Source organism: Parus major, chromosome 6 (genome assembly GCF_001522545.3).
Source record: "Parus major isolate Abel chromosome 6, Parus_major1.1, whole genome shotgun sequence".
NCBI lineage: Eukaryota > Metazoa > Chordata > Aves > Passeriformes > Paridae > Parus > Parus major.
The window spans coordinates 20,149,223-20,174,771 of record NC_031775.1 but is presented as its reverse complement, the minus strand read 5'-3'; the positions used below and the strand labels follow the sequence as shown (position 1 = coordinate 20,174,771).

The following is a 25,549-nucleotide window of genomic DNA, read 5'->3' as shown; positions in this document are numbered from 1 at the left end:
CCGGTGCGGCCCGGGCGGGAGCCATGGGGCGGTCCGGGGTGATCGTGCCGCTCCCGTCCCGCAGGCATGGACGATGGGTTCCTCATGGAGGTGTGCGTGGACTCGGTGGAGTCCGCCGTCAACGCGGAGCGCGGAGGTAAGGCTCGGGGGCCTCGCGGGAGGGGGCGACAGCGCGGCGGGGCCGGTTCTGACGCGCCTCTCCGCAGGTGCCGGGCGCATCGAGCTGTGCGCGGGCCTCGTGGAAGGAGGGACCACCCCGAGCATGGGTGAGCCTCGCCCCTCCTGGGCCGCCTTCCCTGTCGGTCTCCCTTCGCTCCCCTGTGTCCCGCTCGGTTCCCTCCCCGCGCCCGGTCCCGTCTCGCCCGCCGCGGGGCCGGAGCTGCCGCGGCGGGTGCTGAGCCGGCCCTGTCCCGCCGGCAGGGCTGCTGCAGGTGGTGAAGCAGTGCGTGCGGGTCCCGGTGTTCGTCATGATCCGGCCCCGCGGCGGGGATTTCCTGTACTCGGACCGCGAGGTGGAGGTGATGAAAGCCGACATCCGCCTGGCCAAGCTGCACGGTGCTGACGGGCTGGTGTTCGGGGCCCTCACCGAGGACGGGCGCATCGACACGGAGCTCTGCACGGCGCTGCTGGGTGAGGGTGCCTCCAGGCAGAGCTCTGTGCTGTGCCAGGGTTGTAGTGCTGCTCCAGCTGATGCCGTACAACTGTACAGAGGGCTTTGGTCTGCATATCCTGTCTGCGGTCTTGCCATGTTTTTACACCTTTTAAGGTTTCATTTCGTGCCATACCTGTGAGACAGTAAGTAGTTTAGAAACTTTACGGACAGAGGACACAGTCCCCAAGCCATTCACACAGAGTTTGAGGCCACCTGGGGCATGATAGCAAAATAAGAACACTTAGGTGAGCTGCTCTAGAGGCATTCAACTGTTGAAATCTCTCCCTCGTTTTCTTTTTCCTTCGTTCTTTTCCTTATGCCTTTGCTACAGGTGTCTAGGGTATGTATCTCCTGGACTTTGGCCTTGTGTGTAGCTGGCAGTTCATCTTAATTTTTCTCTCTTAAAACACACAGGGAGAAAAGATTACAAGGGAGAGGTGTGAGCATGTGGAAAGCTACTGAAGCTGCAGTGGAAATTATTAGCCCAGACCACAAACATGTGGAAGCAAATTCCCTTTCTTTCTGCATATTGATTGGGAGCTACAGCCAAAGCTAAAGAGGGCTGGGCCTTTCCCTGGTGATGTGGTGCTGAGGTTCTCATATGAAGATGAATGTGCTGTAAGGAGCGCAGCAAAGGAAAAGGGTCTTGCCAGGACTTGGCTCTACTAGGCCACTGTATGCTCTGCTGTTTCCAGGGCAGGGACCAGGTGGATATCTTTTTGTAGAAATAAATGAGCTTTGCTCAGTAAATAGAGCTCCTCTGGTGAAGTTTGCTGTGGTCTGAGAGCAGAAATTGTAGGTAGTAAAAGAAATCACAAAAATCAGCTCTCCTGCTTCTAAAGACCAATGGTCCTGTCCTTTCCCCAGGTAGATGATACAACTTCCCTACCTCCTTCCTGCAGAGAAAGTCATCTGTGCTGGGAATGAGGGTTCTGCATTTTCCAGATGAGATGGGGAGTTTTAGTGTTACCCATAAAAACAAAGGTTTGTTGCCTTCTCAAAGGGCAGAAGATCTCTTCCCCATGAAAAAACCTGGATAAACAGCATTGTTCCCAGCAAGAATGGGGACTCTTCTGAGCTCCCCAGGAATGGCTTGAGAAGCCTTTGCCCTCTGCTGTGTCGTGTATATTTCTGGTTCTAGCATGAGGGACTCTGTGCCAGCCCTGACTGACCATATGTCTTCTTTTTGCAGCCGTCTGCCGTCCACTGCCAGTCACATTTCACCGCGGTGAGTTTCCAGGGACAGTGGCCCTGGGCAGGGTCCAGTCTGTGTCCCACTGCTGGGAGAAGGTGGGGCTGGAAGGGAGCTGAGCTTGAACTTCTTTGGCTGTTCTTTGGAGAGTGAAAGCTCTGCAGGCTGTGCTATTCCCTACAAGGTCAAAGGTCCAGGGGGCTCAGGTTTAGGAGCTGTCTCATTGCCCTGTGCGAGAGGAGGTGTCTGAGGAGCTGAGTATGGTGGCCCTGGCACTGCTGCAAGGGGAGCGTTACAGTCAGGAGCTGTAAATCCAGGGTGTGAACAGAGGACCCTTCTTATCGCTGCCCTTGGGGGAGTTGGCTGAGGGACAGGGTTTGAGCACAATGAACTGAGTGATTTCTGAGCTGTTGTTCTGGTCCCTCAGCCTTTGACATGGTGCATGACCCTCTGGTGGCACTGGAGACCCTGATTTCCCTGGGGTTTGAGCGGGTGTTGACAAGTGGCTGTGACAGCTCAGCACTGGAAGGATTGTCATTGATTAAGAGGCTTGCAGAGCAGGTGAGTGTTTGCTGTGCTCCCCTGGGTTACTGTGGCTGCTCCCTGGCACTGCCTGCAGGCAGCTGCTTTATAGTGTCCTCCATTTCTGGAAGGGACTTCTGCCAAGGAGTGCTTGCCTTCCCTCTCTTACAACAGATTTAATCTGTTTTTCCAAGTCCATGTAGGCTGGGCCCTGAAGTCTCCCACAGCAAAAACTGGTTGGGTTCTTGCTTGCAGATTCAGGGGGGGTGGTGGGTGTTGCTTTCAACAGCTGGTGTGATGAGTCCATGCAAACAGCAGAGTGAGGTGCCTGCTAGTTTCTCACACTTCCTTGTAGGAAAGTGCAACAGGTACCTGAGAGGTGGGATGGAGAGGTAGGAGGGAATACTGACAGGTTGTCCAAGCTGTAACTGAAAAGTAACTGAAAAGTAACTGAAAGTTTTTTTCATTTTAAAACATGAACAGTACAAAAAAGATGGGTGAAGCACACAAATTGTAAAACACTGTGACATCCATGAGCTTATGGAAAGTGCTGCATGTGTGGTTTCTTTGCTGCCTCACAAATGCATGTGTGGATGTAGTCCTTGATAATATCATTGATGTGTGTTATTCTTTTTTCAGGCAAAGGGCAGAATTGTGGTAGTGCCAGGTAATGTTTTTTTGTCATCTGTACCAGGTTCTGCAATCCCCAGCCTTTCCTTGCTAGCCTCTTGCCCTGGAATCCACTTTCTGATCTGGCTTTCTGAGCCAGCTGCCTGGGAGGAGCAGCAGCTCCTGTCCTGGTGTGAGTAAAGACCATGCTGCTTGTTGGGGACAACAGAGCCCTGCAGCTATTGCTCCCTGGATTTGGGGACAGCTCTAGATCTGTAGGAGAACATAAGCCAAGGTGTCTCATATTCCTTTTCATGTTCCTGGGTCTTTGTTGCTCCAAGGGGTGTTTTTTCCCTTCAGTTTATATGGCTCCTGTCCCTTAGTGGTGAGGTCCCCGGGTGATGTCAGGTGTGGAATAGTGTTATCTGCTCAGTGTGTGACATCGGGCTTGTTCCCACCAGGAGGTGGCATCACGGAGCGCAACCTGCAGAGGATTCTGGAAGGCTCCACTGCTTCTGAGTTTCACTGCTCTGCTCGATCAGCTCGGGACTCAGGGATGAAGTTCAGGTAACTGATTATTTGTGTTTATCTTTTAGCAGAACTCTGTGAGGGAAAGGCTATATGAATGTGAACATGAGTTTGTAGAACTGGCAGAAATTTCAAACAGCTTCCTGAGTGCTAGTTTTGCTTTTACGTTTTGGATCATGGTGCCAGACATTGTATTCTGCAGTGCATGAATCCAGCAGTGCTCCTCACGTGGACATGAGTTCCATGCAGAAGCAGAGCCTTGGGACATTTCTCTTGCTACTGCTGCCTTAGGAGTTTTGAGGGCACTTGGGAAGGCAGGTTGTGGTGTAGTTTTCTTAGACTTTTAACATAAGCATGTAAGATTTGGGAAGCCAGTGGGATGTGCTTCTGAGAAATGAGTCAAGAATGAATTGTATTTGCCCATAGGTCTACACTCCTTTGGATTATTGTTCTTTCTATTACTGTCCCATCTTTGGTTTGGGTGGCACCGTCTTTGGCCAATGCTGAAGCTACAGGAAATATGGGAGTATTTTTCTTGGTGGATCTTACTCATCTGTATCACCAGCAGATCACCACTAATCACTGGTTTTCCTGACAGAAATCCCAACGTTGCCATGGGAGCATCCTTCTCTGCCCCCGAGTACTCCATCAAGGTGGCAGATGTGGCCAAAGTGAGGACCCTGAACGCAATTGCCAAGAACATTCTGTAGTGGATGACACCGTGCTGGGACAAGAACACTGAGAGCCCAGGCTTTGCCCTGGCACACGGACAGATGGGTACTGCTTCCGCCCTCAGGCTGCAGAGGATGTGCACTAGGTGATGAAGCCTGACACCTCTTCCCTTGGCTTCCCCTGAAGTCCCTGGCCTGGAAATTTGTTGGCCATTTAAAATAAAAGGACTCATTCCCAGATGTTGCAGCAACAGCTGTTTGGCAGCATTTGGGAGGAAGGGAGGTGAGCAGGTAGGGGGACTGAATTGTGTAGCACTGCATGTGATTGTCAAATAAACACTGCAGCTGCCCCCCCTCTTGCTGTGCTTTTCTAGAGTTTATTTATGTTTTCGGCTCAGACAGTGACCCATGTTGCATAGCCTGAATTAATCAGGACCCTGCTGTGCCAGAGAATATAATCACACACAGAATACCAGGGTGAGGAACATCATAGCCACAGCTGGGAAACAAGGTCAGTGGGATAGGTGGGTATTAGCAATGCAGCAGCTGTAAGTAGTGAGAAGCACCTGACTGATTAGGTGAGGGAGCTGTGAGACATCCTGGGCTGTAGGTCCTCAGTGCTTGGAGGCAGGGGTGGTATATGATGAGATTTCTTGGAAGGACAAGCTGCTTTTCCTAAGGGAGTTTCCAGGTCCTTGTCCCAACATAAAGCATAAACTGCTCGTTTTCCAGACAGTGCTTGGGGAATGTATGTGTTGGGTCATTGCTGCCTATTCAGGATTGAAGCCTCAGACTCATTTCAGTTACTCTGTAAAATACCCAGTGAAAGATTTTAATTTTCATTAGAAGAGTAGAGATCTGAGAGGTAAAGCACCTCCCTCCTTGTTGCCTGCTCTTCTGTGAAAGACCACAAAGCTGAAGATAATCCCTCTCTCAGCTGAGATAGTGGACTTCAGGAAGCAAATGCAGGGTACAGATTTCTCTTCCCAATATCTTGGCAATAGCTTACAGCCTGTGAGATGTATGGAAAAAATGTGATACTTGACAAGGTGGCAGCACCTTTGTCACCTTAAATAGAATCATGTTATTGAAAACCTACCATCAAGACTACATATTTTCATTTTAAAGACTACATCCATCTTTTCACAATTTTCACATTCAATTTTGTCCCAGAGGTATTGATGTCTCCCAAAACACCTTGGGAACTTAAGTTCTTAACAGGAGCTGGGAAGGAATGACTGCATAGTCATATAATCACATAATTTGTGGTTATGGTTAATAAGAGTTTGGAATACCCACTTTAAGAGTTCATGACCTGTGTTGATTTCAGGAGTCATGGCCATGATTATGATACTGATAGCTCAATTTAGATGAATATTCTGCTGACCCAGCTACCTCAAAAACAGGTTCAAAAACATGGGGTAAGAGCATGACAAGGCAGAAAAGCAAATTGTTCAGAGCAGTGAGTGCTGGAGGAATTTGGTCGAGTGCCTGGCAGAGACCTCTGGACCAGACCCTGTGTGAGACAGGCACAAATCAATGCCTAGTTTTGAAAAGTTATGCTGTACAATAGATGGATAAAGATGGGGGAGCACAGGGAAACTGATATTGCTGGCCAAAGAGGTGCTACTACTTTCATTATCTTCTCTCAGTGAATGTTTTCTGGATATTTTAGTGGAGGAAGATTTATGGAAGGAGCTGAAGGACAGTAAAGCTTTGTGGGTTTTTAGGAGGGTGTGAGGATAGAGAAAGTGGGTTATGCTTGCTCTGAATATCAAAGAGAGCAGAACCCTGTACTTAGGGCTTCAACTCTGAGTGAGAAACCAAAGACAGGGTGAGGATGAGCTGTGACCTGTATTAAAAACTGAGACAAGCAATGGGACAGGGCATTATGTAGGAAGATGTCCTAAGTAAGTGGCCACCTTGGCAGCAGTGCTCCAAGTGGTTTTGAGCAAGGCCAGAGAACAGCTGTGCCAGTGTAGAAAGAAGAATCACATCAGCAGTCCTGATGAAGAAGGGCTGAGTAACTGCTCCATTCACCTCTTACTCATTGTATGAGTTTACTGCTCTCATGAGCAGTGTATTGGTTCTGGACCTGGCACTAGGAATAGTTTTATTTACAAAAACACGTGAATTTAATCAGAATATCTGCTAATAATTAACCACTGAGTTGGACATTGAGCCTTTCTTTGGTATTGATGCTTCCTGAGCAATTACTCATTGTGTCACCCTTGACTTCTGAGTTATCTTGTAACTCTGTGTACAATGAGGCAGCACAATCATTGCAGTCACCCTACTGTCCCCTTTTATCTACCTTTATATCCCCTTTTTGTTCTTCAAGACCACATGTCATAAAGCAAATCCATTTCCAGCCTTAGTAGCACCATCCCCACATGTTCCTGTCACATCTAGGCCTTTCTAAGCAACAAGGATTCAGTGGCAATCACTCTCCTCAGGAATCATCCTCTTTCTATCTCAGATGTTGGGGGTTACTTTAGAATGAAGATTCAAAGTCTCTTTGGGGTTTTGCAGTCAACCAGCTGCCATAACACACAGAAAACATGGACATGTGGGAAAGAAAAAAGCAAAAGTGGTTTGGAAAATCTTTAGGCTCTTCAAGCTGGAAATCAGTAAAAGGAACCCAGATCCTGAGGACTCAGAAAGACCAGTGCATGTGGTCAGCTCAGCTGCCAGACACTGCAGCTCCCCAAGTGTGGGGCACTGCTGGTGTCACGGGCCCCCTTGCCAGGGCGCAGCAGCCACTGTGGGACCAGCTGTTGGACCAGCCAGGACCAACCTGGCTGTTGCTGGACTTTTTGTCGGCATTCAGCAGTTTTCTCACCAGACAGGTCTGTTGTGTCAAAGTGATGTCTTTAGCAGGTCCAGGTGAGTTTGTGTCTGTTGGCATGCACTGATCAAGTCTCTGGTTTCTGAGCAATGGCTGTGGTGTCCTGCAGTGACTCTGTGACTTTCCTGTATCTCCCCTTTGATCTCTTTCTTGTGTCTTCCTCTCCTCCCCTCTCCTGGGCCTGTGCAGCTTCCCTAGCCCTTTTGGTCACTGCGTTGGGTTGTGGGGTTGTGCAATAGCACCGAGTTAATAAATAACTGTGTGTCATCAGGAGTTTTGTCCCAAGACCGCTTGAGGGTGTGGGGGGACTTTTATCCCAAGCATCTGCTCAGGTCTCTCAGCTGGGCAGAGCGAGAGGAAGGAGCTGCCGTTTCTTCTCCCCTGAGCTATGTCAGCAGCCCTGGAGAAGTTCTGCGGCTCCGTCTTCTGGGTGAGTGGCTGTGTCATTCCCATTGCCTGTTCTTCTGTCCTTGACTGTTCTGGGGAAGAGCAGTGGATTCCAAGGCTCACAGCTTGTCCTGCCGGTGACCCAACTGCCAGGGGTCAGCAGAGGTTCTGGGGTTTATCTAGGAGTGCCATGGCACCGAGTGCTGTGCACTGCCTGCACGGTGTTCACCAGACACTGAGGCAATGGCACCTGAGCTCTGTCCTGTTTTCGTTCCCCCGGGAACACAGGACACCCTGTATGGACTTCTGGGGAATGATTTGGCTTCAGCTGCTTCTGCTGGCTTGGCTCCAACAAGGGATGGCCATCCCACATTCAGGCAGAGCGCTGGGAATAGGAATATTGCTCAGACCTTGGCTGAGTGCTGAAATACTCGGCCAGGAGGGTGGGTGTTGAAGGGGGGATGCAGTGGGGTGGAGCTGGGTGGGCAGGACCTATAGGAGTGTTGGCTCTTGTCCTGTGTGCCAAGTGAGAGTCAAGCCATCATGAGTGACTTGGTGTTCTGTTCTTGCTGCTCCAGAATGATTCCTACCTTGCTCGTCCAGATGCTGACCTGCCTGTGTGCTTCCAGCAGACTGTGTTGGTCTGGGTACCCCTTGGCTTCTTCTGGATTTTGGCCCCATGGCAGCTCCTGCCCATGTGCAAATCCAGGGCCAAGAAATCCTCTGTGACCAAACTCTACATCATCAAACAGGTAGAGTGGAGATGAAGGGGCACAGATGACAGGCTGGAGCAGCCTGAGGTGTTGGTGGTATGAGTGGTAAGACTCTGTGCTACACTCAGGTGTGGGATGGAAAGATGAGGAGTGCAGGACAGAAGGAGCAATGGGATAGGGGACCATCTGTGACAGAAATGTAAGGGGGAGTCCAGCAGGAGGCATACGGGACAGAATGTGTAACAGGGAGGAATGCACTGGGAGGGAGGGCAGAGTGTGTATTTGGGTTCTCATCTTTTGGGCTGTTATATTCCAGATTTAAAATGATGGCAGTGCTCCTGTGGAACTCTGGCACATTCACAGGGTTGAAAGCTCTCCCAGGCCCAGTCTGGGTTGAAAAGGGTGTATGGATGTATGGGTGTATTTTATGCCGAACTCTGTTGTCTCCCAGTGGTTCTCAGTGTCCACAATGGGCTGGACCTCTCTTCCTGCAGGTGCTGGCTGTTCTGCTGATGCTGACGGCAGTGGCGGGGCTGGCCCTGGCCTTTGTAGAGGATGCTGAGCAGGATGCTGTGCCAGCTGTCCTGTACACCAACCCCAGCCTGTACATCGCCACCTGGGTAAGGACTCAGTCGTGAACGTCAGTGTGTCACCAGGGATAGGGTGAGACTGCAGCACCAAGCAGCACAAGACTTCTCTAGCACAGAGATCAGTGGGAAGCTGTGTCCACAGGGGAAGGGTAGCCTGGAATTTGGGTAGGACTAGCCCCAAACCTACATGGGTGGTGCATGAGGGAGATATGTTGAGGGCAGGTGCCCGGATGTACTGCTGTAACTGCTGTTATCCTTAAAACTGGGATGATTCAATGCCTGCAAGTGTAGCTGAGCTCTCTGACCAAACCTTTACTAGGAGCAGCGTGGGTTTCACAGGACTGATTTTGCAGTGTGAACATCAGACCATGGCTTGCTGCTCTGATGTCTCCCAGCTTCCTAAACATTGCTGCTCGGTTTTGTGCAGAGCCAGGAAGTACCACGGCATGCCCAGAGGAGAAAGCTGGCTAGAGGGGAGCCAGTGGCTATTGGCTTGATGGAATATGTGCATGGAAGTTACAGACATCTTGTGTGAGACATAGGGTATTCTAACAGTCTTAACAAATGCTCAGGAGCTGCACTTAAAAGCAAAATAGCACCCTCATTTGCTTTCATTCTTATTTTGTCATGTCATTTAGTTTCATATGCAGAATCCATGTGAGATGATAAGGCAAGGGGACTGCCCAGAGAGGCTGTACTGCTGAAACGTGATCTGGGTTCAGTTGCAGGTTTGGAGGCAAGGTGCAGGAGACAGGGTGTGACCCCTCATGGCTTGGTATGTCTGAGAATCTGGAGTGACAACAGCCAGAAAGAGTAATAGTGCCCTGCTGTAATGTGAGGGTACATTCAAACCTGATCTTATGTCTTCCAGAAATAAACCTTTGCCCCATATAATTAATTCTGAAACTTATGAAGGGTTGATGGTGTGCTCAGGGTACCCAAGGCAGTGAATCCCAGCAGATCATGTGTGCTGGCATCCCAGCACACATGCTCCAAAGCCACCTTTAGAGCCAGACCTAGTCCTGCAGCTCTGACTGATTTTCTTTCCCCCAGATCATGGTCCTGCTGATCCACGATGCACGACGCTTCTGCTTGTGCAGAGATTCAGGGGTGCTTTTCTGCTTCTGGACACTGTCCCTTCTCTGTGGGATACTGCCATTCCAGTCCCTCATCCGGAAAGCCCTGCAGGTTGGGTTTGACAGGAAGCTCTGTGCTTCCCCATGGTCTTGTTCTGTTTCCAAAGAAAGCTTCTTCATACTCTTCTCTTGACAAGCTCTCTGTGGTGTCACTAAGGTCCCAGCTGCCCTGGGGACCTTAGGGAACCAGAAAAGACCTGAGAAGCAATTGCTGTTTGAATTCATCCTGTCTCTTTGGGGAAGTATAAGCTCTCCAGGACTAATTTCTTCCCTTAAACATGGGAGGAGGTCAGGGAGAAGCAGGGAGAAGTGGTAAAGGGAAGCTGATCCAGGACTCAGAGCGAGTTTTGCACTGCTGTGTTTGGCTCAGCCAGGGGATGGATCTTGTCTCTGAGTACCAGAGGCCTTGAGACAACTCCCAGCAGTAACCCTGGGCTTTCCATTTCTGCAGGAACCAATCTCTGACCTGCCACGGTTTATCCTTTTCTTCATCTCCTACGGACTCCAACTGCTGCTCTTCCTTGTCTCAGGCTTCTCCGATATTGCCCCAGAAACAAAGGAAATCACGAAGAAGGTGTGAGGACTACATGGGAGTGGGTTTGGGGCACCACATCCTGAGCATTGTGTGGGGCAGGGCAGGCTCCATGCAGGCTCCAGGCTCCTAGGGAAGACCTGAGGACTTCAGCACAGGACCCAGCAAGAGCTGGAGCCTGCAGCATGGGGTATCTGCATGTGTGTCCAGGGTGGGCTGCTGCTGGCTCTGAGCTGAGGCTTCTGGGCCTGTAGCTGGCACGGTTTGAAACCTATGAGGCTCCTTTTAATGGCTGGGGGTGCTAAATCAGCTTTTGTCAAAACCATCCCCCAGCATAAAGAATCTCTCAGTACCCCCTTTGCTTTGTACCATAGAACCCAGAGGTGACAGCCTCCGTCCTGAGCTCCATCACCTTCGAATGGTACAGCAGGTGAGCAGGGCTCTGAGGGAGGTCAGGCTGGCAAAATGCAGGGTGCCTCAGGGGAGCCTGCAGCACAGGCTGCTTGGGAGAGGCACCACATTGGGTACAGCCTGTGCAGCCTGAGCCCGGGGCCAGGATGGGTGTGAAAGCTCTGCATTTGCAGCAAGGAGTCTCCAACAAGTATTGTGGGATTTATTTGTCCCACAGCACTGTTTTCAAGGGCTATCGCAAGCCTTTGGAGATAGAGGATGTCTGGGAATTGCAAGACAAAGACAAGACAAAGGCTCTTTACACTGCTTTTGAGAAGAACATGAAGACTTCGATGCAGAAGGCCAGAGCAGAAATGGAGAAACGGAAACGCAAGAAGAGACGCCGGGAAGGTGACCCAGACTATGGGAACAGCATGAGCAAGGCCCAGAGCCAAGACATCCTGGTGCTGGTAAATCCATTCCTACTCTTGGCCTTGTGTGAGACAGAGACGTCCAGCTCCAACCTCAGGGAGTAGGGTCACCTCATCTCCCTGCAGGTCTCTTTGCTGAGTTTTCCCTTCTTTGATTGTGCAGGACCATAGGCAAGGATAGGGGAACCCATGACAGGGTCTTCCTGTCATGTCCTTGGCAGATCCCCATATTTTGAAAGACCAACAGTCTCCATCTTTCTGCCTTACATAAAGACAGGAACCACCCTCAAATCTACAGTACAAGCCATTCCCTTATGTCTATCTACCTCAGATACTTTCCATCAATGAGGTCAGAGTGAACATCATCCTGTGACCACCCCTGGCCTCAGATTCTTTACAATGTTTGCCTGATTTTTAACCTGAGAGGTTCAAGCTGGTTTGGGTTTTAACAATTGTCTTTGGTACAAAAGAGAAGGTGTTAGTCCTGGGTGTGTATGACATAAGCAGGAGTCAGTGAAAGGGAATGTGACAGGAGCTAAAGCTAAGGCTTCATTCAGGATATCTGGTCTGGGTCTGTGAGGTGCTACCCTGAGGCATCCTTCCAGATGCAGGATGCCTGCACAGCCAGCTCCCTCACTTCTATGTGGGCTTCCCTCTAGGAGGAGAAGCAGCCAAAGAAGAAGAAGAAGAAGAAGGGAGATGACAACCACTCAGGCCCTCCCAAGGATTACCCCAAGGGCTGGTTGATGAAAACCCTGGCCAAGACCTTCCAGCAGAATCTCCTGCTAGCAGTGGCATTCAAGTTGGTGCATGATGCACTTGTGTTTGTCAGCCCCCAGCTGCTGAAGTGAGTCCTTTGTCTCTGTCCTGACTTTGCACCCAGCCCACCACCTCCCAGTGTGTGCACTGTATCCAAGCCCACCATCTCAATATGTGTGTGCCTCTCCCAGCCACAGACCCTGGGGACATTTGGTGCCCTCACCAAAAATGGGGGAATGTGCTGGGATACAGTTTAACAAAGAACTGATCTGAGCTGGCTGCCAGCTCTTATGTGTAATATCTTGCTCCCTTGCATCCTGTCACGAAGCCCTGCTCTCTCCCTGGAGACAGTCCCGCCTCTTCTTTGTGGCCCTCCATGAGTCAGTGCAGCTCAGCCCAGCAGGGCCTCCCCAGTTTGTTTTGCAGAGCAGCACAGTCTCTGTGGATGATCTTACATTAGTGACCCTCTGCCGTGTCTCTGTCAGAACAGGGTTCCCAGCTTGCTGACCATCGAGCCAGCTCTCTGGGGCAGGGTTTTGCTCACCACCCTTGTGGGGATGCTCTCCCTGCATTCACTTGGAGCATCCTGCTTGGCTCTGTCTCACTGGGGTGTGTGTCTCATGAGCTTCTTTCCCCACCAGGCTGCTGATTGCCTTTGTGTCAGATGAGGATTCCTTTGCCTGGCAAGGCTATTTGTATGCCATCCTGCTGTTCCTGACGTCTCTGATCCAGTCCCTCTGCCTGCAGCAGCACTTCAGCTTGTGCTTCCAGCTTGGCATAAATGTGCGAGCCAGTCTCATTGCTGCCATCTACAAGAAGGTCTGTATGGTCCTGTCATCATCCCTGTTGGCTTCCTTCAAGCTGGGCTGTGGATAAAATCGTTGGTTGCCTGTCCCATCTGGGGTGTGTGCACTTTCCTCTTCAGAAGGCAGAGCTTGGGGGACACCCACCCAGCACTGAGGACACTGTGAGCCCTAGTTCTGCTTGGGACCTGGGTGCTGCTGCTGTGTTTGACAGCTACCAGGGGCTAAGGGAGGTTTTTTTTCAGAGCAGTGCAACACCTGGGGCAGGGGCCAATAGGATTCCTGCACAGGGGTGTTTGTCCTTGCACCCAGCATCCAGTGGTTCCAGGTGTGCAGGCAGTGAGGAGAGCACTGGTGGCTAGTACAGAGGCACCAGGAGCAAACCCAGAAGTGGTTTCAGCCTGATCTGCTAATTCCCTGCTCTGAGCCATGCTGCTGGCAGCAGGGCTGCTCCCAGGCTGGCCTGTGCTGACTGTGCTTTCTCTTTCTAGTCGCTCACCATGTCCGGAGCCACCCGCAAGGAATCCACGGTGGGAGAGACTGTGAATCTGATGTCAGCTGATGCCCAGAGGTTCATGGACTTGGCCAACTTTATTCACCATCTGTGGTCATCCCCCCTGCAAATTATCCTGTCCATCATCTTCCTCTGGGAAGAGCTGGGCCCCTCTGTCTTGGCTGGCATTGCAACCATGGTGCTGCTCCTCCCCATAAATGCGTTCCTGGTTGCCAAGGCCAAAACCATTCAGGTCAGTGTGGGTGCAATATCCTCCCTGTTCTTCCACATCCAACCCCACTGTTGCTCCCCTCCCTCATTTTCCACACTCCATACCCTTTGTTTTTATGCTGTGGATCTTTCCCAGCCTATGAAGTTGATCTCACTTGGGCTGGGGGTGTCTCTAGCCTGAGCAAGAGGTGATCAGCTACCATGAGTAGGAGACAGGTGAGATCTGTTCTACCATCACAGCTGAACTTGAACCAGACTGGGCACAGCCTTGAAGGCTAAAAATGAGATATTGCCAACTGTAAGATAAAGCTTTAGCTTCTACCTGATGGCAGGGTGGTGTTTTACCCCAGCTTGTCCAGACCCACAGGCTCAAATTTGTGGGATGACTTCTCTGGGCTGTGGAGCCCATCCTTCCCTTCCCTGTGGCAGCCCAGATGTATTTCCAAGGGGAAGCTGCTGTTTGGTTACGTGATGTCTGGCTCTTCTGTTTGTAGGAGAGGAACATGAAGAACAAGGATGGACGCATGAAAATAATGACTGAAATCCTGAATGGAATCAAGGTGAGCAGTGGAGTGGAGACTCTCCAGGCAGCTGCTTCATCCCTCTTCTTGGTGCACTGTACCTGGAGGCAGCACGTGTTTAACCCTATAGCACCAGTGTTAGTCTAGCTTAAGGGTCCTGTGCCTGGGTCTCAATAATTCCCTTGGCTGCCTCATCTTTTCTAAAGTTGGTTGGGGAGGATCTCTGGATACTTGGACTAAGACTTGGGAGCTGAAAAAGGACTTTCTGAGTGTTTCCTAGATGGCTGTGGTAGTGGCATGGTGGCAGAGGGGCTGGCAGTGACCTGTAAGCTGAGACTGAGGGAGTGGGAGTGCAGTGGGGAAATGCTATACGCAGGACAGGAGAGGGGAGATGCAGTTGCCAAGCCAGGAGCTGGTGATGGAGGTGCTGGCCGCCAGTGAGCCCAGTGTGGAGGTGAGCGTTCCTGTGAGGTCAGCATCTGCTCACCCTGCTCATTGTGCAGATCCTGAAGCTTTTTGCCTGGGAGCCCTCCTTCGAGAAGAGAGTTAATGAGATCCGGGCACTTGAGCTCAAGAACTTGGTGAACTTCGGTTACCTGCAGTCAATCTCTGTCTTCGTGTTCACGTGTGCCCCCTCCCTGGTGAGTGACAACAGCCCTGGGGAGGGGTGTACCTTCCTTTGAGCTGGGGCTGGGCTGTGTCCAAGGGGATGGGAAATATTTGGAACCTCAGCTGGAGTGTTTCTGCAGTGAGGAAGGGGCTGGCTGGTGGGTGCCTGTGATAGAGATTATGGTTGTGGCTGCTGGCAGGAGAGCTGTGGTGGAAAGGGGTCTCATCAGGGTGGTGAAACGGGGCCCAAAGGAGAATGGAAGCAAGAGGGGAACGGGTCCCAGGTCCCCAGCACAAAGGCACTGCTGAGGCTTTGGGGCAGTGTGAGGGTCTGGGCTGCACACAAACACACTGATGGTGACTTTCCCTGCTATCTGTCCTAGGTCTCCTTGGCAAGCTTTGGTGTCTATGTGCTTGTGGATGAGAGCAACATTTTGGATGCACAGAAGGCCTTTACTGCCATCTCCCTTTTCAATGTGCTGCGCTTCCCCATGTCCACACTGCCCATGGTCATCTCCTCCCTGGTGCAGGTCAGGCCTCACATAGGGCAGGGCGTGTAGGGGGATCCTGTGACCTCTGTCCAAACCAGCACATGGGGCTCATGTGAATTGGACCCCCAGGGGTCAGTGCACAGGACTCTGCTGCAGTGGGGTGGGACAGGACTCAAATGCATAACACAGGTTTGGGGCCCAGAGGTTGGGTGGGCATTGTGATGTGGTGCTCTGCTTATGGGGCTCCTGCCCCATGCCCATGTACCATCCTCATCCCCTTTCTGCCATGGCAGACCAACGTGTCGACTGCGAGGCTGGAGCGCTACCTGAGTGGAGAAGACCTGGACACCTCAGCAATCCACCACAACCCCATTGAAGGCAGGTGAACCTCCAGATTATCCCTGTGGGTCTCAGGCTGGCTCAGCCCTGGGCTTTCCCCTCTCTGAGGGACATGTCTCTCTGCCAGGCAGTGCTGTGCGTTTCTCAGAGGCCACCTTTGCCTGGGAGCAGGACGGCAATGCTGCCATAAGAGAGTGAGTGCTCTGAGCCACATCGGGGCAGAGAAGTGGGGAGGGGGAGGCTTTCTGTGTTATTAACTGGGGAGGGCAATCACCTCTCACAGTGCTGCTAGACATGAGTGTCCCAGAGACCCTGCTCTGTGCTAGTGCCACACAGGAACTGAGGGGTGACCTGGCAGTGTTGCTTCCTCAGCCCTCATGTCTTTGCAGTGTCACCCTGGACATCGCACCCGGGAGCCTGGTGGCTGTGGTGGGGGCTGTGGGCTCAGGCAAATCTTCATTGGTGTCAGCCATGCTTGGGGAGATGGAGAATATCAAGGGACACATCAACATCCAGGTGAGAGGAGCCAGCTGGTGCACGGGGCTTTGGGGCTGCCTGGGGGCTCAGCAGGGAAGTAGGGCAGTACTGTCCCAGTGTGGTGGCCCAGGGGAAGAACAGGCTGCAGGAGGTGTCAGTGACTGCAGGCAGCTGATCTCTGACAGCTAGCTGTTCTTGTCTCTCCTTCCAGGGTTCCCTGGCCTATGTCCCCCAGCAGGCCTGGATCCAGAATGCCACACTGAAAGACAACATCATTTTCGGGTCAGAAGTGGATGAAGCCAGGTATCAGCAGGTCATCAAGGCCTGCGCTCTCCTTCCAGACCTGGAATTGCTGCCTGCAGGTGACCAGACAGAGATCGGAGAGAAGGTATCAGCCCTGGGCACTGTGGGTTTGCAATAGCACCTGCAGCAGAGGTCAGAGCTGTTGCCCTGTGCCAGCCCCATTTCCAGGGAGGTCTTTCCCTTCCAGGGAATCAACCTGAGTGGGGGCCAGAAGCAGCGGGTCAGCCTGGCCCGAGCGGTGTACAGCAATGCAGACATCTACATCCTGGATGATCCGCTGTCTGCTGTGGATGCCCACGTGGGCAAGTACCTCTTCCAGCACGTGCTGGGCCCTAAAGGGCTGCTGCAAAAGAAGGTGAGTACCCATAGCCTCCAGCCCAGCACCCAGCAAGGCAGGACTGAGTACCCATAGCCTCCAGCCCAGCACCCAGGCAGGCAGGAGTGGCACTGGTGTGGTGTTGGCTTTCCAAGGAAGTCTGAGGACAAAGAGGAATCCCATAGTTTTCACGTAGGGCTGCAGCAGGCAGGAGAGGCCTCAAGAGGGGTACCCTGTGTCCTCACAGCCAGGCACTGATAAGCAGACAAATCCCCCAGTGGGAGATGGAGAGCCTGCAAAGGCATGGCTGGGGATGAAGGGCTCTCTGATGATCACTACCCTGCAACCCCTTTGTTGCAGACACGGATCTTGGTGACGCACAGTATCAGTTTCCTGCCCCAGGTCGATAACATCGTGGTGCTGGCAGCAGGAGCAGTGTCTGAGCATGGCTCCTACAGCACCCTGCTTGCAAACAAGGGGGCCTTTTCCCAGTTCCTGAACTTGTATGGAAAGCAGGACGAGGATGTTTCAGAGGAAAACACTGCAGGTACTGAGAGCACAGTGGGGCTGTGACAGTTAGAGGGGCTGTGCATTTATGTTGGGAATATGAAGATCTGATCTGTCAGCCTGACCTGGCCCTATCCAGCCCAGGCACCAATGGTGGCTGCTGTGAATCCTTCTCAGCTTCTGGCAGTCAGCAGCATAATAACTTCCTGCCTCAGATTTGGCTTCAGGCATTATGTTGAATATCCAGCACAGGACCGGTTTAAATATTTTACTCCCTTTTTAGTTCATTTATTATGGGTCCCAAAATCTCATGTAGCAGCAGGCTCCATATTTTTGTGATGCTGGGGTCAGGAAGATCCTTTGGTTTGTTCTAAACATCCCACTGGATAATACTTCATCTTTATCATGTCCCCCAGTGCTATGGGGAGGAGTGGTGTCAGGTCAGGTGGATGCTTACCCTGTCAGGGCTCAGTTGTCCAGCTGCAGCCTGGCCATTCCCAGCATGTCTTTACAAGGCCCATCTCCACCTGCTCAAGGAGATGCTTCTGAGCTGGAGTGATGTGACCTACCAGTTGCACCTACTAAACTAGCACAGATCTTTGCTTGAGGTCTGGCCGGTGGTGCTGGATAAGTCAGCAGCAGGGATTGCCTCTGTGCAGGCCTTTAGCCCTATATCCCCTCTCAGTTCTCCCTCCAGCACGATGTATTTCTTCCTTCTCCTGCTGTGCTGGTCTCGCAGCAAGGTTGGAGAAGGTATGATATGTGGTGGCAGGACACAGCCTCGGCCTAGGGTATGGCATGAAGCTGAGTGCAGCAGAGATGTGGTGTATAGGATCTGCTCTTTCCTCAGTGCCTGACCCTACCTTCCCTCATCTCTGTGCTTGCAGTTGTTGCTTTAGCTGGGGATGAAGAGGAGGCTGATGAAGATATTGATCCTTGCATGGATGAGCGCCCTGATGATGTGGTGACTATGACCCTGAAGCGAGAGGCCAGCATCCATCGGAGAAAATTGAGTCGCAGGTGGGACATGACCTGAGCTCTCAGCTCTTTTCCCTGCCCCACACACAGAGCCCCACACTGCTCCCTTGGATACAGGGATCTGGGGGCTTCCTAGGGAGTTCCAGCTGGAAGCCTCCCTGCCTGCTCCTACCACAAACTGCTCTGGGTCAGGAGCATCTGATTTTGCCTTTACTCACATTAGTGTGCCACAGCCTTACTCTGCAGTCTTCCCTGAAACTCGTGCTGATGGCTAGTTCTGCTTTTGGGAATGAGGCTTTAATTTAATGGCTGTACATGCCTAGTGCTTCCACAAGGCTCACTCAAAGCTGCCCCAGTTAGGACATTATTTTCCAGAGGACTACCACTGAAGACCCAGTGGAGCACAGGGGTGGACCCCCAGGAGATTAGGACCAATCCAACACCCTGTAGCTAATGGTACTCATCACTTCCCTGAAGCCTTAGTAAAAAGAGCACCAGTTCCCAGAAGGCAGCCCAGGAGGAGCCCCCAAAGAAGCTGAAGGGACAGCAACTGATTGAGAAAGAAGCTGTGGAAACTGGCAGGGTAAGGAGGATGGAGGGGTGAAGCACTGTGCTGTCCTGGCTAAATGCTGCCAGACCCTGATTGTGGCTCAGAGCAGCTGGTGTGGGCTGGCTGTGGCCACACCACAGCCAAGAGACACTCAGGAGACAGAGCTGCCTGGGCCCGGTGGGTGGGGTGGTGGAAGGGAGCACTGTGGGCAGCAAGGTGGGGACCTGAGGCTGTGCTGGGCATCATTGCCTGTGGTCTGATGGGCTCAACTGGTGCACAGGTGAAGTTCTCTATGTACCTGCGGTACCTGCGTGCTGTTGGCTTTTGCTTTTCCTTCTGGATTGTCATGGGCTACGTTGGACAATATGTCGCCTACCTGGGGTCCAACCTGTGGCTCAGTGACTGGACGGACGATTCGAAGCGCTATGAGAACCAGACCTATCCCCCTCAGCAGCGGGACCTGCGGATCGGTGTCTTTGGGGCACTGGGGGTGGGACAAGGTGAGTGTGGGAGGACAGCAGTTCCCACTCACCTCGTTTGTGTGGTCCAGGAGGGATATGACTTGCAAGGCCTTCAGCCAGCTGTGCATTAAGGAGCAGGGGAACCAGCATTTTGTTCATTTGCCTGCTGCTGCCTTCCTTCTGGTTCTTGGCTGAATTGTGGACACATCCCAGTCTGAAAGCAGCACAGATTGCTCCAAGTCTGTGTTGCCCCTCAGTTTAAGATAATTTTCCTTAATCAGATTAGACATAGTGCTAGGGCCCAAGGCTTTCCAGTGGGGTTAGTGTTCCTCCCTTGTGCTGGGACACAGTTGCTGAGGCCTCCCAAGAGGGTGGGATGCAGGATTATCCCAGAGGCTCACTGCAGAGCTTCTGGCTTGGTGCATGTCTATAAAGGCAAAGGGTGCCTGGGCCCAGTGTCACCCATGAGCTGGTGACAGCCCCATGCTCTCCTTGCAGCAATCTTCCTGCTCTTCGCAACCATGCTGTCTGTGCAGGGCACCATGCGAGCCTCCCGCGTCATGCACCAGCAGCTGCTCAGCAACATCCTGCGCGCGCCCATGAGCTTCTTCGACACCACCCCGACCGGCCGCATCGTCAACAGGTTTGCCAAGGTAAGAGAATGCCCCCACCACGGAGAAGGTGCTTGTTCCACCACATCTGCAGAGCACTGGGTAGTGGCATAACCCTGCTCCTGTTGAGCACTGCACAGCTGAGCCCAGGTAAGGGCCAGGAAGGGACCAGGAGAACATGGTTGGATGCAGGGCTGACCGTGAGCCAAACCACATCCTGGGCTATACTAGAAAGACAGTGTGGCAGGAAGTTGTTACCTTCTCTGCTCAGTTCTGAGGAGCTTACACCTGGATACCTGTTATGTTTGGGGTCACCTGGGTAGGTAGGATGTGGAGAAAAAGAGAGGGTCCATAGTAGATTATTAAGAGAGGTAAGAGCTCATGTCACAATGAGAAGTCCTTGTGGTTATAGACCTCCAGCAAAATCTAAATCTTTTCTATCTCAGTGAAGGTCAAAAACAAAGAGAAAATGAGAAAGGAGGGAAAATACAAACAGGCAGTTTTGAGTGTGCTGCTACTGCACTTCTTCCTTTGGTACCATCTCTTGATTTTTGGGAATATTAATTTCTCTTAAAATTAGGCCTATGGGCCTGGGTTTACTCTGAGTTGAGGGAGTATGTGGTGCCTGGCTAGGAGATGGATGAGGACCAGCTGGAGATGTGGCTGCACCTGCATGGACCTGGAGTTTACCCTGTCCCCATTTTTGCTTCAATTACTGCTCCTGCATCCTAGGTCCTGATGAAGATGCAGTTCTTAAAGCTGGTCTGTGTAACAGGGGAATATTCTATGAAGTTTCTCTGTTAACTCAGCTGTTCCCAAGCTGAGAAATGAGGTTGTGACCACAACACCAATTCAGGATCATCTGATATTTTACAAGTGTCTGGCACCGTGTTACCACAGGAGTGTGTAGGAACCCTGTATGTGTGGGGCCTTTGGGGCTTCTCTATCTCCCTGGGGTCACTGACTGCTTCTCTATACTTTTTTATACCTCCAGGACATCTTCACGGTAGATGAGACCATTCCCATGTCCTTCCGCAGCTGGCTCTCCTGTTTCATGGCCATCATTAGCACACTGATTGTCATCTGCCTGGCCACTCCATTCTTCGCCGTCGTTATCGTTCCCTTGAGCATCTTCTACTATTTTGTGCTGGTGAGTAGCTGGGCCTTGAGTGAAGCTTCTGCCCTGCTGAGAGCAGTATCTTCCTGGCTGCTGGGCTTTGTGTTGGTAACCAAGCTGTGTCCCTCGTTTCAGCGCTTTTATGTCTCCACGTCACGCCAGCTAAGGCGTCTAGACTCTGTCACCAGGTCTCCCATCTACTCCCACTTTGGTGAGACAGTGTCAGGCCTTTCTGTGATCCGGGCCTATGGACACCAAGAACGGTTCCTGAAGCAAAATGAGATCACCATGGACATAAATCAGAAAAGTGTTTATTCCTGGATAATATCTAATAGGTGAGTTTTACTACTTATGCCACAGAACAGCCTGCAGCATTTCTGCCCAGGGGCTTCTGGGTCCCAAGAGAGGTCCCTGGGATCCTGCAGTCCTCCCTCTTGATCTCAGCAGTGGGTCTGTGTAGGTACTGGGGCGGTTTAGGATAGGGGCACCATTTGTGACAATGGGACACTTCAGGGTGATTTTGAAAGCCAGAGTATGCCCTCCTACGAAGTGTCCAGAGGCTGGGCAGGGTGAGCTGTGCAGTCAAGGGCTGAGATGCTCTTGGTGAGTTCTGGAAAGAGGGTGATCCTCCAGGCCCAGCAGGAGCACGATGCAGACACTTTCTGGTTTTGAATCTTACTGGTAAACTATTTGGGTGTATGAGGGTTGAATGGTTGGGGCTCTTCTGATACATGGCATTACCAGCACAGGAGGTTATGTGTGAGTCATGGACTGACATAAATGAACCTGCTGTGTACAGGTACCACTGTGTGCTGTGTGCACAGCACTGGGCCCATGGCTGGGTGTGAGGAATGCTGGTGCAGTGCTACTATTACTGGTGGGCTCTGAGTTGGGCACAGGCAGATGCCTTCCTGCCTCTCTCACTGCCCTTCAGCTGCCCTCTCCTGGTGCAGGTGGCTGGCCATCCGTCTGGAGTTCGTTGGGAGCCTGGTGGTCTTCTTCTCTGCACTTCTGGCAGTAATTGCAAAGGGCACTTTGGAGGGCGGCATCGTGGGTCTTTCTGTCTCCTCTGCTCTCAATGTGAGTCACTGAAAACATTTTCTCAGTCCAGGACAGGGTTGTCTCTGGGAGCTCTGGGCTGGTGGCAGGATGCTGCCTTGCCACCAGGTCTGATCCTTGGAAATGGAATTATCTGGGGTGTCCATGGGATTATCTGGGGTGTCCCATCACCTGGGGAATGCCTATAGAGCCAGGGAAGCACATATCCATCCCAGTGGATACTTGCTCCCAGGGGGAGGAATATGGCCCTGCTCTGGATCAGAGATGCTGCAGCAAAGTTTTTGAAGGGCTGGGGACAGGTGGGCAGTGCCTTGGCAGTGGAGCATTAGGGGGAAGGCCAGGTATGCTCATACCCAGGATGATTCCCTGCACCGAGGTGGGACATGGTTGTTTGTGGGTGCCATTGAGCTCTGCATGCTCTGACTCTGCCAGACTCTGTCATGCCAGACTCTGCCATGACTCTGCCATGCAGGTGACCCAGACACTGAACTGGCTGGTGCGGACATCTTCGGAGCTGGAGACAAACATCGTGGCTGTGGAGCGGGTCCATGAGTACATGAAGGTGAAGAATGAGGTGAGGAACCCAGGGGTCTGGGCAAACATCTGCTGCACAGCTTGGTGCTAGTTAGCATCACAGAGTGAACCCCCCTAATGCTCTTGTGCCCTCCCCCAGGCTCCATGGGTGACAAAAAAGCGTCCACCACGTGGCTGGCCCAGCAGAGGAGAGATCCAGTTCATTGATTACAAAGTTCGCTACCGACCTGAACTGGACCTGGTTCTTCAGGGGATCACCTGTAATATTGGGAGCACTGAGAAGGTTCTCTGCCCTCACTATGCTCTTTACAGAGATTCTGTGAAAGTTTCTTCTCCTTGGCTTCAGTCTGTGCCCTGGGGTGGGATGGTGATGGGATGTGGCTCCTGGGGATTTGAGCTGCAGGAAAGGAACCAAAGAAGACAGTCTGAGAGATGGTAAGGGCAGGAAGGCCCAACAGACTGAGAGCATCTGCCCTGTATTCTACAGCCCTGTCAGATGGTCTAAAAAGCTGCTTCCACAGGTTGGGGTTGTGGGCCGGACCGGGGCTGGAAAATCCTCCCTCACCAACTGCCTGTTCCGGGTGCTGGAGGCGGCTGGAGGGAAGATCATCATTGACGATGTGGACATAGCAACAATTGGCCTCCACGACCTGCGCAACAACCTCACCATCATCCCCCAAGTGAGCTGATCCCCACCTTTCTACATCCCACTGCTGCACAGCCCCTGCAGGCACTGCATGGCCTCAGTGTGTCCCTGGGTGCTGTGGACGTGCCAAAGGCCTGGGAGCAGGCTGTTTCCACATCCCTTGCCAGCTGCAGGCAGTGATGTGAGCAGGATGTGGCTACACTTGGAGGCCAGGAGCCATTGCCCCTGCTAAATGGCTGTGATAGGGCTGAACACGATGCTGTCCCTGGCAGGACCCCGTGCTCTTCACTGGAACCTTGCGGATGAACCTGGACCCCTTTGACCAGTACTCAGACGAGGAGGTCTGGAAGGCCCTGGAGCTGGCTCACCTGAAGACATATGTGCAAGGCCTTCCTGAGGGGCTGCTGCATCTCGTGAGCGAGGGAGGGGAGAACTTGAGGTGAGCAGAGGAGTAGATGCAGGCCCAGCTCTCCTCCCTTCTCTAGATCTCGGGGAACAGCCTAGAAAAGCAGCCTCCAGGAAAGTGGCTGTCCAGGGATGACGCACAGAAGCTTCTGGGAAGTGAAGATGGAAGAAAATGGCTGAGGAGTCAGGGGTCTTAGGGAGCTAGTGTGAGCCAAGCCTTCTGTGCTGGCCCAGAGAGTAAGACGCTGAGGGACGTGATGCTCAGGGTGGCAGATGGTCAGCAGGGAAAGGCCAGGGACAGTGCTGGGCTCAGAGTAGTGAGATGCAGTAGGCTTGCAGAAGGTCCCCTGGAGTCGGTCTAGTAACTCATGCTCTTCATCTCATCCCAGTGTTGGGCAGAGGCAGCTGGTGTGCCTGGCCCGGGCCCTTCTCCGCAAAGCCAAGATCCTCATCCTGGATGAAGCAACAGCAGCCGTAGATCTGGAAACTGATCATTTAATCCAGACAACAATCCGGAGTGAGTTTGCTGACTGCACTGTCCTTACTATTGCACATCGCCTCCACACCATCATGGACAGCAACAGGTACTGTGGGACACTACTGCAGGGCAAAGGGAATGGGGATCTGGACTCCAGATGGGGTGAGCGGTGGACAGCAGCTAAGCAAGAATGCAGCCAGAGGGGCAGGGGTAGATGCAGGGCCTGGGGCAGTAATTTACAGTGGTGAAGAGAACAGAAGGATAGTAAGGATAGGATAGTAGTGATGCCTTTGTGGGAGAAACATTTTTTGGGATCCTTCATTACAGCAACAGACCATAGAAGCATTTGCTGTTGACACCTAATATGTGACCCGTAACACAGGGAGGAGGAGGGCTGTGCCCTCACCACTGCTGAGAGGGGAACCACATGAAGTGGTTTAGGAGTGAGGGCTGGTGGGCCTGCAGTGCTGGAACCAGCAGAGCTATCCACTTGGATCCTGAGAGTTGAAGCCTTTTGTTCCCTTCTGCCAGGGTGATGGTGCTGCATGCTGGGCAGATTGTGGAATTCGACAGCCCCGAGGAGCTGCTCGTGAAGCAGGGCGTCTTCTCTGCGATGGCAAAGGACGCCGGCATCACCACTACAGAAACCACGGCCCTGTAGGCAGAGTGCTGCAGGGGCTGGGGGTGTGAGACAGCTCCTCCTGCTGCCGCTCACCCAACAGGCACTGGTGTCTCCCACAGCCAAGCTGCCCAGGAACTGGCCCCTCTGCAGCGGGGAAGCAAAGAGGGTGGCTTCTGTGCTTGCCCAGAACAAGCATCTGGACTTGTGTGAGCTGTTAACCTTGCTACCACATTATGCCTGCCTGCACATAAGGGTCTGGAGCTGCATAATTTATTCTAGGATAGAGGGTAAAAGCTATCTGCCAGGCAGGGAGATCATGACATCCAGTGGGGGAGGTCTTAGTTTTTGTACTTCACCATGCCAGGTGAATCTACCTGAGAGACACTTTAGCGTTATGAAATAAAATTTACAGTTTAAGAAGTAATGTTATAATTTATTTACTTTTTGTAACTGCTTGTAGTCTTCCAACTGCAAGGTTGATGTCAAGGCATATAAGTAAGCCTCAGTTTAGCTTTAAACCTGGCTAGTGCTTGGGCAGGGAGATCTGCCAACAGATGCTACACAGAGCTGTGCAGTCCAAATCGAGGGGCACAGCTCTACTCCTGCAAGAACACTACTCTTTAGCAAAACCAGGGCTGCCTGCCTTCCTTTCCTGTGGCTACTGCTCACTCTGGTTGCATTGTAAATAAATGAGCCCCTCCCTGAGGTTATCTCATCCACTTGTGGGGCAGATTTCGGGCTGTGGTTCCAGACTGTAAACCTCACAGTGGTGAGAAGACAAGCCGGAGAGCAGCAGGCACACGCTTGTGTACAGCCATGCACGCACAAAGCATGGTGGTTATTGTTGACAAACCCTTGAGTCCTTGTTCTTGGGCCAGATCTCCTCATGCAGGGAGCAGGTGCCTACTTAGGCAAACAGTCACCCCAACCAGCCCCTACTGCCCTGGAGCCCCAGAGTCATGTAACACACCTGGGGGAAGAGGGCAGTGCAACCACTTCATCTTAAGAAAGAAGGTTCCTGAGGGTTTCCTTGTGCCT

At 52.2% G+C, this 25,549-nt stretch overlaps 2 protein-coding genes across 5 annotated transcripts in view; both read left to right on the top strand.

The window, feature by feature from the left end:
- CUTC (cutC copper transporter) overlaps window positions 1–4,533 on the top strand; it is a 4,878-nt gene extending 345 nt beyond the window's left edge. The window contains exons 2-9 of one of the 3 annotated variants that reach the window (XM_015632698.3): window positions 65–136; window positions 207–266; window positions 421–630; window positions 1,845–1,880; window positions 2,272–2,405; window positions 3,006–3,033; window positions 3,437–3,542; window positions 4,102–4,533. In XM_015632698.3, the coding sequence (XP_015488184.1) occupies window positions 65–136; window positions 207–266; window positions 421–630; window positions 1,845–1,880; window positions 2,272–2,405; window positions 3,006–3,033; window positions 3,437–3,542; window positions 4,102–4,213 (758 nt within the window). In that variant the 3' untranslated portion in view covers window positions 4,214–4,533. Of the gene's footprint in view, window positions 1–6; window positions 137–206; window positions 267–420; window positions 631–1,844; window positions 1,881–2,271; window positions 2,406–3,005; window positions 3,034–3,436; window positions 3,543–4,101 lie in introns of those variants that run through there. The other 2 variants (XM_033515722.1, XM_015632700.2) reach the window with 2 other exon arrangements.
- Window positions 4,534–7,410: 2,877 nt separating this feature from the next.
- ABCC2 (ATP binding cassette subfamily C member 2) lies at window positions 7,411–24,935 on the top strand. Of its 2 annotated transcripts, XM_015632687.3 has the most exons (32): window positions 7,411–7,452; window positions 7,988–8,161; window positions 8,617–8,742; window positions 9,766–9,900; window positions 10,300–10,422; window positions 10,755–10,810; window positions 11,009–11,240; window positions 11,861–12,048; window positions 12,602–12,779; window positions 13,255–13,509; window positions 13,982–14,047; window positions 14,512–14,649; window positions 15,001–15,147; window positions 15,402–15,490; window positions 15,579–15,641; window positions 15,837–15,963; window positions 16,136–16,312; window positions 16,415–16,582; window positions 16,904–17,090; window positions 17,938–18,070; window positions 18,506–18,611; window positions 18,859–19,078; window positions 19,538–19,692; window positions 20,645–20,800; window positions 20,903–21,102; window positions 21,721–21,847; window positions 22,299–22,400; window positions 22,500–22,643; window positions 22,882–23,040; window positions 23,279–23,445; window positions 23,801–23,995; window positions 24,421–24,935. In XM_015632687.3, the coding sequence occupies exons 1-32, from the start codon at window positions 7,411–7,413 to the stop codon at window positions 24,548–24,550; spliced, it is 4,665 nt and encodes a 1,554-aa protein (XP_015488173.1). In that variant the 3' UTR covers window positions 24,551–24,935. The 2 variants fall into 2 exon arrangements, 1 of the variants encoding a protein (XP_015488173.1); XR_004498133.1 differs by lacking the exon at window positions 24,421–24,935 and having other exon boundaries at window positions 21,702–21,847; window positions 23,801–23,976.
- Window positions 24,936–25,549: the final 614 nt, after the last annotated feature.